This window comes from Salmo trutta, chromosome 2 (genome assembly GCF_901001165.1).
Source record: "Salmo trutta chromosome 2, fSalTru1.1, whole genome shotgun sequence".
Classification (NCBI taxonomy): domain Eukaryota; kingdom Metazoa; phylum Chordata; class Actinopteri; order Salmoniformes; family Salmonidae; genus Salmo; species Salmo trutta.
Genome location: NC_042958.1, coordinates 4,763,046 through 4,779,979, shown reverse-complemented (window position 1 = coordinate 4,779,979; position 16,934 = coordinate 4,763,046). Strand labels below are relative to the sequence as shown.

General features: G+C 44.5%; 1 protein-coding gene across 1 annotated transcript; it reads right to left on the bottom strand.

Moving 5' to 3' along the window:
* Positions 1–8,486: 8,486 nt before the first annotated feature.
* LOC115148655 (retinol dehydrogenase 12-like) lies at positions 8,487–14,646 on the bottom strand. Its single transcript, XM_029690743.1, has 3 exons — positions 14,580–14,646; positions 8,781–8,989; positions 8,487–8,669 (listed from the first exon to the last, which is right to left on the bottom strand). Exons 1-3 carry the CDS (start codon positions 14,644–14,646, stop codon positions 8,487–8,489), a joined length of 459 nt encoding a protein of 152 aa, XP_029546603.1.
* Positions 14,647–16,934: the final 2,288 nt, after the last annotated feature.

Below are 16,934 nucleotides of genomic sequence, written 5' to 3'. Positions count from 1 at the left end.
ACAGAAGTATCTCATTTACATAAGTATTCACAACTCTGGGTTAATACATTAGAATCATATTTAGCAGCGATTACAGCTGTAACTCTTCTTGAACTGCACTGTTGGTTAAGGGCTTATAAGTAAGCATTTCAAGGTTTACACTTGTTGTATTCCGCACATGCAGGGGCGGAAATCCCGGGGGGGACACGACCCCCCCATCCTGGGAAAAATATGATTTGTCCCCCCTAATATATCACTGAAACATAACTATGTAATTTAAATAATATTAATAATACGCAATGAAAGCAATTGTGCTGATTATATACACTTAATAGCGCATTTTTACGTTTCAAAAGATTGCAACCCCCCCACCCTTTGCCTCACAATGATTTGATCCACTGCCAGTTCCTTAGTTGGCAAGGTAACAGAGAGTTCGTATCTACTGTCTGAAAGGCACTCAATGAACGTAACTGACGTGAGGTTAATCCAGTCAATCGCGCACACACACTACCTGAATATTCAGAGCCAGCGCGCAAAAATGAACTATTAAGCTAGCTAGTACCTATTCCATTTATGTGGCCTCGTCAAAGATGGAATCTTTGCTATCGTCAATTTATTCCAAGATCAGCATGCAGATGATGTAAGTTAGTGCCTCAAAGTCCCTGCGATAAGGTTAGCGATAAACTGAAGTCCAAACTGAACAGAACTACACTCTCTTCTACCATTGTCTTAAATATATTTAATGGTCTCGTTGCAAAAGCTAAATTGTCGCAAGGGAACTTTTATTTATTTATTTTATTTCACCTTTATTTAACCCGTGTAGCAAAGATTATAGCAAACACCACTGAAACGGAATTGGTGCTCGCTAGCTTTGCAAATTCAGCTATTGTTGGAAGCCAGCCAATATGAAACAAACTATTAAAATTACAAAAGGTTGCAGCATATGTTGTGTAAATGGTGAACACATACAGCTGTCAACTCTTGTCATTTTAATCCGTTTCACATTTGCTAGCTACCTTTTAGATCGAAGCCCAAATAGAATGATAAAAGATAAGATGATAGAAGCCCATCTCCTACTGTAAATAACCTACACACTGTGTGTGTGTGTAGCCAGCCAGCCAGGTAGAAAAATGGCAGAAAAATAAAAGACGGACATCAGAGTATTTTTCAGTACACCAAAACGCAAAGTAAGAACCCTAGTAGCCTAATATCTCAAAGACTAGTTGATAAAATGTTCATAAGAAAGAAATTAAATTCTAATGGAAATGTTTCACAATGATGTCATTAGGCAGAGCAGGCAACAGATGGCACACAGACAGCAGAGTTGGGGACAGATATGCAGGGACAGACTGGCAGAGACAGGGAGTCTCAGGTAAGTTTGTTGAGTCTTTGTTTGGCAACATTATGAAAGGTTCTCCATTTTTTTTGACTTGTAAAATAGGAACATAATTGGAAAATGCCATGGATACACCCACTCTCAACTTAAACTGGTGACTGAACTAAGATTTGTTAAAGGCAATGGTATTGCTGTTGTGATTAGTTGTGTAGTTTTGGGTACCGGTAGTTAGGAGTACGGCAAACACCTTATTTCTTTGGTTCCTCAATATACATTTATCATATTACAATGTAGGCTATGTGTTACAGCACTACTTTTGGTGTCCCCCTCAGGAATTGCTCTTGAGAAAATTTAATGGAATTGTCCCCTCCAAAGTTGATATCAGATTTTCGCCCCTGCGCACATGTGACAAATGAAGTTTGATTTGATTTGAGTCTTTCTGGGTACGTCTTTAAGAGCTGTGCACATGTGGATTGTACATTATTCTTTAAAAAATTCTTCAAGCTCTGTCAAGTTGGTTGCTGATCATTGCCAAACAGCCATTTTCAAGTCTTGCCATAGATTTTCACGACAATTTATGTCAAAACTGTAACTAGGCCACTCAAGAACATTCAATATCATCTTGCTATGCAACTCCATTACCAAATTTCACAGTGGGTGCGAGACACTGTGGCCTGTAGGGCTCGCCAGTTCTCTCATCCACTGTGAAATTTGGTGGAGGATCGGTGAAGATCTGGGGGTGCTTCAGCAAACCTGGAATCGGGCAGATTTGTCTTTTAGAAGGACGCATGAATCAAGCCATGTACAAGGTTGTCCTGGAAGAGAACTTGCTTCCTTCTGCTCTGACAATGTTTCCCAACTCTGAGGATTGGTTTTTCCAGCAGGACAATGCTCCATGCCACACAGCCAGGTCAATCAAGGTGTGGATGGAGGACCACCAGACCAAGATCCTGTCATGGCTTAGCCCAATCTCCAGACCTGAACCCCATTGTAGCTGGAGGACCACCAGATCAAGACCCTGTCATGGCCAGCCCAATCTCCTGACCTGAACCCCATTGTAGCTGGAGGACCACCAGATCAAGATCCTGTCATGGCTTAGCCCAATCTCCTGACCTGAACCCCATTGTAGCTGGAGGACCACCAGATCAAGACCCTGTCATGGCCAGCCCAATCTCCAGACCTGAACCCTGTTGAAAACCTCTGGAATGTGATCAAGAGGAAGATGGATGTTCACAAGCCATCAAACAAAGCCAGGAGTGGCATAAAGTCACCCAACATCAATGTAAAAGACTGGTGGAGGGCATGCCAAGACACATGAAAGCTGTGATCGAAAAATCAGGGTTATTCAACCAAATATTGATTTCCTAAGTTAAAACATTAGTATTGTGTTGTTTAAAAATGAATATGAACTTATTTTCTTTGCATTAATCTAGGTCTGACAACACCGCGTATTTTTTGTTATTTTGACCAGTTGTTATTTTCTGCAAATACATATTCTAAATGACAATATTTTTATTTGGAATTTGGGAGAAATGTTATCAGTAGTTTATAGAATAAAACAAAAATTGTAATTTTACCCAAACACATACCTATAAACAGTAAAACCAGAGAAACTGATAATGTTGCAGTGGTCTCTTAATTTTATCCAGAGATGTAGGTTAGGAGAATAGATAGGAGATAGAGGTTAGAATATATAGGTTATGAGAATAAATAGGAGATACGTATATGCAGTTGAAGTCGGTAGTTTACATACACTTAGGTTGGAGTCATTAAAGCTCGTTTTTCAACCACTCCACAAATTTCTTGTTAACAAACTATAGTTTTGGCAAGTAGGTTAGGACATCTACTTTGTGCATGACACAAGTCATTTTTCCAACAATTGTTTACAGACAGATTATTTCACTTATAATTCACTGTATCACAATTCCAGTGGGTCAGAAGTTTACATACACCAAGTTGACTGAGCCTTTAAACAGCTTGGAAAATTCCAGAAAATTACGTCATGGCTTTAGAAGCTTCTGATAGGCTAATTGACATAATTTGAGTCAATTGGAGGTGTATATGTGGATGTATTTCAAGGCCTACCTTCAAACTCAGTGTCTCTTTGCTTGACATCATGGGAAAATCAAAAGAAATCAGTCAAGACCTCAGAATTTGTTTTTTTAGACCTCCACAAGTCTGGTTCATCCTTGGGAGCAATTTCCAAACACCTGAAGGTACCACGTTCATCTCTACCAGCAATAGTACGCAAGTATAAACACCATAGGACCATGAAGCCGTCACACCGCTTAGGAAGGAGACACATTCTGTCTCCTAGAAACGAACGTACTTTGGTGCGAAAAGCGCAAATCAATCCCAGAACAACAGCAAATGACCTTGTGAAGATGCTGGAGGAAACATATTTTTTATTTCACCTTTATTTAACTAGGTAGGCTAGTTGAGAACAAGTTCTCATTTGCAACTGCGACCTGGCCAAGATAAGGCATAGCAATTCTACACATACAACAACACAGAGTTACACATGGAATAAACAAAACATACAGTCAATAATACAGTAGAACAAAAGAAAACAAAAAGTCTATATACAGTGAGTGCAAATGAGGTAAGTTAAGGCAATAAATAGGCCATGGTGGCGAAGTAATTACAATATAGCAATTAAACACTGGAATGGTAGATGTGCAGAAGATGAATGTGCAAGTAGAGATACTGGGGTGCAAAGGAGCAAGATAAATAAATAAATACAGTATGGGGATGAGGTAGGTAGATAGCTGGGCTGTTTACAGATGGGCTATGTACAGGTGCAGTGATCTGTGAGCTGCTCTGACAGCTTGTGCTTAAAGCTAGTGAGGGAGATGAGTCTCCAGCTTCAGAGATTTTTGCAGTTCGTTCCAGTCATTGGCAGCAGAGAACTGGAAGGAAAGACGACCAAAGGAGGAATTGGCTTTGGGGGTGACCAGTGAGATATACCTGCTGGAGTGCGTGCTACGAGTGGGTGCTGCTATGGTGACCAGTGAGCTGAGATAAGGCGGGGCTTTACCTAGCAGAGACTTGTAGATGACCTGTAGCCAGTGGGTTTAGCGACAAGTATGAAGCGAGGGCCAACCAATGAGAGCGTACAGGTCGCAATGGTGGGTAGTGTATGGGGCTTTGGTGTGTGGTGGCTAATTTCCGCATTACCAAATGAGGATTTACAAACACACCAGTCCGAGTTAAAACTACATCTTTAATACTTAAGATACTTTTTGCAAAAGTTCTTGACCCCACTAATGCATTCTCTCGAATGAATCAGGAAGGTGATTACAGAATTGCTACAGGGATCTTTTATAGCAACGATACAGCCCCTTCAACGTACATTGAGAAACCACAGATACTTAGTAACAGTTCACAAAGGTTAAGTTTTGTATGACAGATATCAATAAAACACATCAGACAGTAACTGCTATGTCAACAGGATTAATGGTATAGCCCAGTATCTGGTCTCCTTAGAACCGTCCCTCCCTGGCACGGTATTGAATAGAACTATTTCATCCAATGGCATATATCAATTGTCAACTCTAGATACTCCCATCTCAAGCAAACCCCCTCTTGACCCCACTCCTGGAAAGGCTCACTGGAGGGAATGAGCCTCTAGGCCATATATTATCACAGGATAAGTGTGAGATCTAAGAGAGGACATACAAGGGTCCATTTACTGCCATAATCCTCCCCACAATAAGGAAAAAGGAGGGAGTGACTTGCTCACAGACATTGTGGAGACAAGTCATTGGTTCCCCAGTAATCACGCCATCCCTTCACATGGTTTAAGCATAGGTAAAGAGACATTCACATATGAAGACAATATTTCATTCTGTCCTCCTCTCTTGCTGATATTCTGCAGAGCAACAGAGACAAGTAAAAGACAAGTCTGACCTCTTCCCCTCTCTGGGCCCCAAGTGTCTGAGCCCCAGCTAAGGGAAACGTGTAACTGAAACATTCCAGAGTCAAAGGACACTTTCTAATGACAAGTATCTCACATAAGCATATTATACTAATAAAACATCTTAATTATCTATGTTACCCAACTAATTCTGATTCGTCCACGACAGGTGACAAAACGGATGGCACTGTGATAGACTGCATCCAGTTGGTTGAGTAGAGTGTTGGAGGCTATTTTATAGATGATATCACTGAAGTCAAGGATCGGTAGGATGGTCAGTTTTACGAGGGTATGTTTGGCAGCATGAGTGAAGGATGCTTTGTTGCGATATAGGAAGCCGATTCTAGATTTAATTTTGGATTGGAGATGCTTAATGTGAGTCTGGAAGGAGAGTTTACAGTCTAACCAGACACCCAGGTTTTTGTAGTTGTCCACGTATTCTAAGTCAGAGCCGTCCAGAGTAGTGATGCTGGACGGGCGAGCAGGTGCGGGCAGTGATCGATTGAATAGCCTGCATTTAGTTTAACTTGCATTTAAGAGCAATTGGAGGCCACGGAAGGAGAGTTGTATGGCATTGAAGCTCATCTGGAGGTTAGTTAACACAGTGTCCAAAGAGGGGCCAGAAGTATACAGAATGGTGTCGTCTGTGTAGAGGTGGATCAGAGAATCACCAGCAGCAAGAGCAACATCATTGATGTATACAGAGAAGAGTCGGCACAAGAATTGAACCCTGTGGCACACCCATAGAGACTGCCAGAGGTCCGGACAACAGGCCCTCCGATTTGACACACTGAACTCTATCAGAGAAGTAGTTGGTAAGCCAGGCGAAGCAATCATTTGAGAAACCAAGGCTGTCAAGTCTGCCAATAAGAATGTGGTGATTGATAGAGTCGAAAGCCTTGGCCAGGTCGATGAATACGGCTGTACAGTAATGTCTCTTATCGATGGCGGTTATGATGTCGTTTAGGACCTTGAGCGTGGCTGAAGTGCACCCATGACCAGCTCTGAAACCAGATTGCATAGCGGAGAAGGTACGGTGGGATTCGAAATGGTCGGTAATCTGTTTGTTAACTTGGCTTTCGAAGACCTTAGAAAGACAGGGTAGGATAGATATAGGTCTGTAGCAGTTTGGGTCTAGAGTGTCACCCCCTTTGAAGAGGGGGATAACCGCGGCAGCTTTCCAATCTTTGGGAATCTCAGACGATACGAAAGAGAGGTTGAACAGGCTAGTAATAGGGGTTGCAACAATTTCGGCAGATAATTTTAGAAAGAGAGGGTCCAGATTGTCTAGCCCGGCTGATTTGTGTGGGTCCAGATTTCGCAGCTCTTTCAGAACATCAGCTATCTGGATTTGGGTGAAGGAGAAATGGCGGGGGCTTTGGCGGGTGCTGTGGAGGGTGCAGGGCAGTTGACCGGGGTAGGGGTAGTGTTACGGGAACTAAGTTATCAATGTTCTTAAACTGAACTTCAATTAAACTACTCAGTCTGCCCCCCCGTCCCGTCCGCCCCCCCCCCCGTCCCAGAGTGTGTAAGATTCTGGTTGAATGAAGCATACGGAGAACCAGCCTACAATCCATACAATGCACAAAGCCTTTTATATTACCACACACACATCCAAATGAACTCGCATCAGTAGAGAACACCACCCCGCTTTAGGCGGCTGTATTTTTCCACAGTACACATACATTCATTATCAAACCTTGCAACCTGTCTTCTAATCTCCTGCCAGCTAAGCCGTTCTCAGGCCGTTGTTTCTCTCCCTAACTTAGGGAGGCCTCTTCTCCTGTTCCTTTCCCAAGGTCGTCTTATCAACTCTGCCCTGCTCATTTTGAAGTAGTAACAGTGTCCTAGTCTTACAAATCTACTCACACACAGCATTGGATTATAGTCTTTAACAACTTATTATAGCCTTATAATTTCTAATACGTTTCAACAGGTTATATGGTTTCTGAGTGAAATCATTTAGTCAAACCTTTAATTATATCATTTCCATTACAGGTAGCCAGGTGGAAAGCATGGCCAGCCGTAGAGAAATGCTTATTGAAATTCTCAATTATAGTTAACGATACAAAAGTATCTATATCCACAGTAAAACGGGTCCTATATTGACATAACCCGAAAAGCCGCTTGGCAAGGAAGAAGCCACTGCTCCAAAACCGCCATAAAAAAGCCAGACTACGGTTTGCAACCGCACATGGGGACAAAGATTGTACTTTTTGGAGAAATGTCCTCTGGTGTGATGAAACAAAAATAGAACTGTTTGGCCATAATGACCATCGTTATGTTTGGAGGAAAAAGGGGAGGCTTACAAGCCGAAGAACACCATCCCAACCGTGAAGCACAGGGTGGCAGCATCATGTTGTGGGGGTGCCTCCCTGCAGGAGGGACTGGTGCACTTCACAAAATAGATAGCATCATGAGGGCAGAAAATTATGTGGATATATTGAAGCAACAGCTCAAGACATCAGTCAGGAAGTTAAAGCTTGGTCGCAAATGGTCTTCCGAAAGGACAATGACCCCAAGAATACTTCCAAAGTTGTGGCAAAATGGCTTAAGGATGACAAAGTCAAGGTATTGGAGTGGCCATCACAAAGCCCTGGCCTCAATCCTATAGAAAATTTGTGGTCAGAACTGAAAAAGCATGTGCGCGCAAGGAGGCCTACAAACCTGACTCAGTTACACCAGACCTGTCAGGAGGACTGGGCCAAAATTCACCCAACTTATTGTGGGAAGCTTGTGGAAGGCTACCTGAAATGTTTGACCCAAGTAAACAATTTAATGACAATGCTGCCAAATACTATTTGAGTATATGTAAACGTCTGACCCACTGGCAATGTGATGAAATAAATAAAAGCTGAACTAAATCATTCTCTCTAAAATTATTCTGACATTTCACATCCTTAAAATAAAGTGGTGATCCTAAATGACCTAAGACAGGGAATTTTTTATTAGGATTAAATGTCAGGAATTGTGAAAAACTGAGTTTAAATGTATTTGGCTAAGGTTTATGTAAACTTCCGACTTCAACTATATATATATATATATATATATATATATATATATATATATAGTTGAAGTCGGAAGTTTACATACACCTTAGCCAAATACATTGGCTATATATATATATATATATATATATATATATACATTTAAACTGAGTTTAAATGTATTTGGCTAAGGTGTATGTAAACTTCCGACTTCAACTATATATATATATATAGCTAATTATCATGCCTATGCATATAATACATCTGTTCACCTGTAATATCCACCACTCTCTGTTTCCAGTTCAGGGGCCACAGCACAGTAGATAGTGGTCTGAGCTCCCTGGACAGATGTCTTGGTGAAGGGACTGATCATCTTCATGACAGGTGCGTTCAGGTGCAGATCAGTCTGAACTATGCCAGGGTGGAGGGAGTACACTGTCACAGCCGTATCGGAGAGAGGGGAAGAAATGAGGACATAAATACAACAAATGTCAGAGATTCCACAAATGGCAAGATAACCATATACAGTATAAGCCTCAGAAGTAGTGGACAAACACAAACCTTGTAGACTCTTGGCCAGGGAGCTGGTGAAGAGGACGTTAGCCAGCTTGCTCTGGCTGTACGCTTTCTTCTTGTCATAGCCCTTCTCACTGTTGATGTCATCCAGGTTAATGATACCCCAGAAATGAGCCAAAGAGGATACATTGATGATCCTCGCCGGGGTGGACCTTTTGATCAGGTCAATCAATAAGTGGGTCAACAGAAAGTGACCTAAGAGACGAGATAGGGGGCTTTGTAAGCTTTTGATTGGTAGATTTGAGGTTGATTCGTTGGACCTGATTTATACATTTGAACTGTGATTGTGCAAAGATCATGTTCTGTTAATGGTCTTGTTCAATTCAGTGGGTTAGTTAGTATCACTTGAGGTTAGTCAGTATCACTTGAGGTTAGTTAGTATCACTTGAGGTTAGTTAGTATCACTTGAGGTTAGTTAGCATCACTTGAGGTTAGTTAGCATCACTTGAGGTTAGTCAGTATCACTTGAGGTTAGTCAGTATCACTTGAGGTTAGTCAGTATCACTTGAGGTTAGTCAGTATCACTTGAGGTTAGTCAGCGTCACTTGAGGTTAGTTACTATCACTTGAGGTTAGTCAAACGGGCAGGTTGTTGGTCGGCAGGCCATCACAAGTCGCAAGATTTCATCTGGAGAGAGGGGAGAAAAAGGTCAAAGCATAGGGTAGGGCAATGTGAGCAGGACCAGCGGTGTCGTTTGACTTAACAAACGAGGATCGGATGTCGTCAACCTTCTTTTCAAAATGGTTGACAAAGTCGTCCGCAGAGAGGGAGGAGGGGGGGAGGAGGATTCAGTAGGGAGGAGAAGGTGGCAAAGAGCTTCCTAGGGTTAGAGGCAGATACTTGGAATTTAGAGTGGTAGAAAGTGGCTTTAGCAGCAGAAACAGAGGAAGACAATGTGGAGAGGAGGGAGTGAAAAGATGCCAGGTCCGCAGGGAGGCTAGTTTTCCTCCATTTCCGCTCGGCTGCCCGGAGCCCTGTTCTGTGAGCTCGAAATGAGTCGTCAAGCCATGGAGCAGGAGGGGAGGACCGAGCCGGCCTGGAGGATAGGGGACATAGAGAGTCAAAGGATGCAGAAAGGGAGGAGAGGAGGGTTGAGGAGGCAGAATCAGGAGATTGGTTGGAGAAGGATCGAGCAGAGGGAAGAGATGAAAGGATGGAAGAGGAGAGAGTAGCAGGAGAGAGAGAGCGAAGGTTGCGACGGCACAATACCATCTGAGTAGGGGCAGAGTGAGTAGTGTTGGAAGAGCGCGAGAGGGAAAAGGATACAAGGTGGTGGTCGGAGACTTGGAGGGGAGTTGCAGTGAGATTGGTAGAAGAACAGCATCTAGTAAAGATGAGGTCAAGCATATTGCCTGCCTTGTGAGTAGGGGGGGACAGTGAGAGGGTGAGGCCAAAAGAGGAGAGGAGTGGAAAGAAGGAGGCAGAGAGAAATTAGTCAAAGGTAGACGTAGGGAGGTTAAAGTCACCCAGAATTGTGAGGGGTGAGCCATCCTCAGGAAAGGTTGATTCGTTGGACTTGATTTATACATTTGAACTGTGATTGTGCAAAGATCATGTTCTGGTAATGGTCTTGTTCAATTCAGTGGGTTAGTTAGTATCACTTGAGGTTAGTTAGTATGACTTGAGGTTAGTTAGTATCACTTGAGGTTAGTTAGTATCACTTGAGGTTAGTCAGCATCACTTGAGGTTAGTTAGCGTCACTTGAGGTTAGTTAGCGTCACTTGAGGTTAGTTAGCGTCACTTGAGGTTAGTTAGCGTCACTTGAGGTTAGTTAGCGTCACTTGAGATTAATGACCTTTCACATAACTCTCCTCCACAGCCTTCCCTGTGGCTCAGTTGGTAGAGCATGGTGTTTGCAACGCCAGCATGGTGTATGCAACGCCAGGGTTGTGGGTTTGATTCCCACGGGGGCCAGTACAAAAAAAATGCATGAAATGTGTGCATTCACTACTGTAAGTCGCTCTGGATAAGAGCATCTGCTAAATGACTAAAATGTAAATGTAAATGTAGATAAAAACAGAGAGTAGCAGCAGCGTTCAAGAGGGGATGGGGGAGAATGCAAATTGTCTCGGTAGCCATTTGATTAGCTGTTCAGGAGTCTTATGGCTTGGAGGTAGAAGCTACTTAGGAGCCTCTTGGACCCAGACTTGGCGCTCCAGTACCGCTTGCCGTGCAGTAGCAGAGAGAACAGTCTATGACAATTTGTAGGGCCTTCCTCTGACACCACCTGATATAGAGGTCCTGGATGGCAGGAAGCTTAGCCCCGGTGATGTACTTGGCCGTACGCACTTCTGTCTTTAGTGCCTTGCAGTCGGAGGCTGAGCAGTTGCCATACCAGGCAGTGATGCAACCAGTCAGGATGCTCTCAATGGTGCAGCTGTAAAACCTTTTGAGGATCTGAGGACCCATGCCAAATCTTTTCAGTCTCCTGAGGGGGAATAGGTTTTGTTGTTCCCTCTTCACAACTGTCTTGGTGTGCATGGACCATGTTAGTTTGGTGATGTGGACACCAAGGAACTTGAAGCTCTCGACGTGCTCCACTAAAGCCCTGTCGATGAGAATGGGGGCGTGCTCGGTCCTCCTTTTCCTGTAGTCCACAATCATCTCCTTTGTCTTGATCATGTTGAGGGAGAGGTTGTTGTCCTTGCACCACACGGTCAGGTCTCTGACCTCCTCCCTATAGGCTGTCTCATCGTTGTCGGTGATCAGGCCTACCACTGTTGTGTCATCGGCAAACTTAGTGATGGTGTTGGAGTCGTGTCTGGCCATGCAGTCATGAGTGAACAGGGAGTACAGGAGGGTACTGAGCACGCACCCCTGAGGGGCCCCCGTGTTGAGGATCAGCGTGGCGGATGTGTTGTTATCTACCCTTACCCCCTGGGCGCGGCCCGTCAGGAAGTCCAGGATTCAGTTGCAGAGGGAGGTGTTTAGTCCCAGGGTCCTTAGCTTATTGATGAGCTTTGAGGGCACTATGGTGCTTTGAAGGCACTATGTTCTTGGGCACAGGGACTATGGTGGTCTCCTTGAAACATGTTAGTATTATAGACTCAGACAGGGAGAGTTTTAAAATGTCAGTAAAGACACTTGCCAGTTGGTCAGCACATGCTCGGAGTACACGTCCTAGTAATCCGCCTGGCCCTGCGGTCTTGTGAATGTTGACCTGTTTAAAGGTCTTACTCACATCGGCTGTGGAAAGCGACTATGTTAGATTAGTATATCGTAAAAGTAGCCACATAGCCATTTTCCGACCAACCACATGCATCACAAATAACCAAAAAACAGCACCTTTGACAATCTTCATTAGATGACACACCTAGGACATCATGTTACACAATACATGCATTCTTTTGTTCGATAAAGTTCATATTTATATATAAAAACAGCATTTTACATCGGTGCGTAACGTTGACTAACTATTTTCCCTCAAATGCAACCAATGAAACAGCGCTACAATTTACTAAATTACTATTCGAAAACATTTTTAAAATGTAATATTGTCATTCTAAGATTTATAGATGAATATCTCTTGAAAGCACCTGTAATGCCAGATTTAAAAAGAACTTTACTGGGTAATCACACTTTGCAATAAAAGGGGATGCGATACTCAGAACAATAGGCTAGCAATAGCAATAGGCTAGCCATCTTGGAACAATCGCATATCAAATCTAGTCTTGTATACTATTGTCAATAATCCCTTACCTTTGATTATCTTCATCCTTAGGCACTTCCAGGAATCCCAGGTCCACAACAAATGTATTTTAGTTCGAAAAAGTTCATCCTTTATGTTCCATTAGCTTGTTGTTGTTAGCGCGTTCTGAAGGCTGAACCAAAAGTTCCGACGTGCGCCTGGGCTACTCTTTCAACAAAATGCATTTTTTTCTTATTTAGGTTCGTTCAAACATGTCAAACGTTGTATAACATAAATCTGTAGGGCCTTTTTCAACGAGAGCTCCAATAAGATTCGAGGGGGACGATTGCATTGTGTTTCAAAACGTTTCGAAAGGGGAGGGTAACCAGGGGCGCCGGCGTCATAATGGTGATGGCCCTTCCCATGTGACCACGTTCCAGAGATTCTCATTCTGTCAGTTTTCACAGTAAAAGACTCAAACCACTTTGTAAAGACTGGGGACATCTAGTGGAAGCCATAGGAAGTGCTCAATGAACCATAGCTCATGGTGTGATTAATAGGCAACGTGATGAAGTTGAGTTCGCAATTCAGAATTCCACTTCCTGTTTCGATCTGTCTCGGGGTTTTGACTGCCATATGAGTTCTGTTATACTCACAGACACCATTCAAACAGTTTTAGAAACTTTAGCATGTTTTCTATCCACAAGTATTAATTATATGCATATCCTAGCTTCTGAGTTTGAGTAGTAGGCCGTTTAAAATGGGCACAAATGTTTTTCAAAAATCGCTGTAGGGGAACGCCAAGAGGTTAATCCGTTTCAGGCCGTAGGCAGACTCCCCTCGTTCCGGATCGTAGGCAGACCTCTTCCATTCCACACTGTCGGCAGACTCATTTGAAACACAGTTACTTATATTTAGTTCTGGATCATTAATAGACTTACTCAGTTCCGGGTTGCTGCTAGACTCCTTTGGTTCCGGGTCATAGGCAGACTCACCCGGTTCTGGGTCACAGGCAGACCCCTTCGGTTCCGGGTCACAGGCAGACCCCCTCGGTTCTGGATCACAGGCAGACCCCCTCGGTTCCGGATCACAGGCAGACCCCCTCGGTTCCGGGTCACAGGCCGACCCCCTCGGTTCCGGGTCGACGGGCCACTCTGGCAGATCCGGGCAGACGGGCCATTCTGGCAGATTCGGCGCGGCGGGCCACTCTGGCAGATCCGGCGTGGCGGGCCACTCTGGCAGATCCGGCGCGGCGGGCCACTCTGGCAGATCTGGCGCGGCGGGCCACTCTGGCAGATCCGGCGCAGCGGGCCACTCTGGCAGCTCCTGACTAGCGTGCGGCTCTGGCAACACCTGACTGGCGGGCGGCTGACGCACTAGATGCCTGATGCGTGGTACTGGTACTGTAGGTATCAGCCTGGGAACACGCACCTCAGGGCTAGTGTGGGGAGCGGGAACAGGACGAGTCGGACTGAGCTGACGCACTGGAAGCCTGGTGCGTGGTGCTGGTACTGGACGTGCCAGACTGGGAACACGCACCTCAGGGCTAGTGCGGGGAGCGGGAACAGGCCGAGTCGGACTGGGTTGACGCACTGGAAGCCTGATGCGTGGTGCTGGTACTGGAGGTATCAGCCTGGGAACACGCACCTCAGGGCTAGTGCGGGGAGCGGGAACAGGACGAGTCGGGCTGGGCTGACGCGCTGGAAGCCAGGTGCGTGGTGCTGGTACTGGACGTGCCAGACTAGGGGTTCACACTTCAGAGCTAGTGCGGGGAACGGGAACAGGACGAGTTGGACTGGGCTGACAAACTGGAGGCCTGGTGCGTGGTGCTGGTGCCATCTTTACCAGACACTTAGCACGCATCTCATGACTAGTAATAAACGCTGACTCAGGTGATATCTTTAGGACACGCTCTGTAGGGCGAATGTCGTGCCTAATACACCAACACAGTAGCTCTCTCATCCTTTTCTCCTCCAATTTTCCCATCAATTCCTTTATAGTCTCTGTTTCTCTCACCTCCAATTTTACCCCGACTAGCTCTGGTTCCATCCTCGGCTCCGCCGATCTGTCCGTGTGCCCCCCCCCAAAAAAATTATTGGGGCTGCCTCTCCGGTTTCCTCGCCAGTCGTGTTCCCCGGTAGCGTTCCCAGTCCTCACTAGACTTCCTCCATGGGCCCTCTCCGGCCAGAATCTGCTCCCACGTCCATTTCTCCTGCCAGTCCATATTGAATTCCCCTTGCTCCTTAAAGTCCACCTGTTGCTCCTTCCTCCGCTGCTTGGTCCGTTTGTGGTGGGAGATTCTGTCACGGTTGTCATCGGGAAAGGAGGACCAAAACGCAGCAGGAATGTGGATGCTCATCTTGATATTTATTGAAACCAAGAAAAACACCAAAATAACAAACGACGAAGAACTCACGAACAACCAAACAGTCTTGTAAGGCTCACACACGCAAAACAAGAGACAATCTCCCACAAACACTAAACCAAACACATATCCATATATAGGACTCTCAATCAGAGGCAACGAGAAAGCACCTGTCTCCAATTGAGAGTCCAACCCCCCATTAACCTAAACATAGACATACAACTAACTAGACTAAACATAGAAATACATAAACAAGGAACAGTACCCAAAAACCCCAGAATACATAAATCAAATACCCTTCTACCAAAACACACCACCCCGAACCACATAAAACAAATACCCTCTGCCACGGCCTGACTAAAACTACAATAACAAATAACCCTTATACTGGTCAGGACGTGACATGCTCTCATGCATGTTTCAGTGTAACTTTCCTCGAAGCAAGCATAGAAGTTATTTAGCTCGTCTGGAAGGCTTGTGTCACTGGGCAGCTCTCGGCTGTGCTTCCCTTTGTAGTCTGTAATAGTTTGTAAGCCCTGCCACATCCGACGAGCGTCGGAGTCGGTGAAGTACGATTCGATCTTTTGTCCTGTATTGATGCTTTGCCTGTTTGATGGTTCGTCCGAGGGCATAGTGGGATTTCTTATAAGCTTCTGTATTAGAGTCCCACTCCTTGAAAGCGGCAGCTCTACCCTTTAGCTCAGTGCGAATGTTGCCTGTAATCCATGGCTTCTGGTTGGGGTATGTACGTACAGTCACTGTAGGGACGACGTTCTCGATGCACTTATTTATACAGTGAGGGAAAAAAGTATTTGATTCCCTGCTGATTTTGTACGTTTGCCCACTGACAAAGAAATGATCAGTCTATAATTTTAATGGAAAGTTTATTTGAATAGTGAGAGACAGAATAACAACAAAAAAATCCAGAAATGTGGGAGAAAGGTAGACTTGCTGAGGGAAAGAAAAATAGAAATACATTAGCTAGCGAAAGAGGAGACTGGCAGCTGGCCCTGAGTGGAGATAACAGGTGGCCACACATCCCCAAGTAGGAACCACGCAATGGCCAGGCAAGCTGAATGTATGGCCATGACTAAATATATGCCAAGCGTAAGCATGCAATGCAGGCATTATTTTCATATCCATATGAGGAGAGTCTAGCCATCAATATGCTAGAGCTAAAAGCAGATATGGGCGTTATCCATTGGGTTGAAAGAAAAAGGTGGGAGAACGCATAGGGGGTTTTACTACATTTACATAAAGGATGGACCTATGTATTGTATATGCATAAAAGCAGAGCCGGGGCCCAAGGAAGGGAGTTGTTGTCCGCGGACCGGCTCGGCTTTATTACTCTGTATTAAAGTCTATATTGAATTTACAAGTTCTTGTAAGAAGTGTTATTCTTAAGACAATTTTCCACGACAGAAAAACGCATGTCAAAAATGTTATAAATTGATTTGCATTTTAATGAGGGAAATAAGTATTTGACCCCCTCTCAATCAGAAAGATTTCTGGCTCCCAGGTGTCTTTTATACAGGTAACGAGCTGAGATTAGGAGCACACTCTTAAAGGGAGTGCTCCTAATCTCAGTTTGTTACCTGTATAAAAGACACCTGTCCATAGAAGCAATCAATCAATCAGATTCCAAACTCTCCACCATGGTCAAGACCAAAGAGCTCTCCAAGGATGTCAGGGACAAGATTGTAGACCTACACAAGGCTGGAATGGGCTACAAGACCATCGCCAAGCAGCTTGGTGAGAAGGTGACAACAGTTGGTGCGATTATTCGTAAATGGAGAAACACAAAAGAACTATCAATCTCCCTCGGCCTGGGGCTCCATGCAAGATCTCATAGTATAGAGAGTTGTGGAGTTGTGGAGTTGCAATGATCATGAGAACGGTGAGGAATCGGCCCAGAACTACACGGGAGGATCCTGTCAATGATCTCAAGGCAGCTGGGACCATAGTCACCAAGAAAACAATTGGTAACACACTACGCCGTGAAGGACTGAAATCCTGCAGCGCCCGCAAGGTCTCCCTGCACAAGAAAGCACGTATACATGCCTGTCTGAAGTTTGCCAATGAACATCTGAATGATTCAGAGGAGATCTGGGTGAAAGTGTTGTGGTCAGATGAGACCAAAATGGAGC

Excerpts from the sequence above, each read along its gene's own strand:
- LOC115148655 (XM_029690743.1), bottom strand. The coding sequence starts at position 14,646 with ATGGACTGGCAGGAGAAATGGACGTGGGAGCAGATTCTGGCCGGAGAG. Across the intron at positions 8,990-14,579 it reads GGGCCCATGGAGGAAGTCTA|GTCACTTTCTGTTGACCCAC; the intron begins GTGAGGACTGGG and ends CTCGTCTCTTAG. Across the intron at positions 8,670-8,780 it reads CCCTGGCCAAGAGTCTACAA|GATACGGCTGTGACAGTGTA; the intron begins GGTTTGTGTTTG and ends TCCCCTCTCTCC.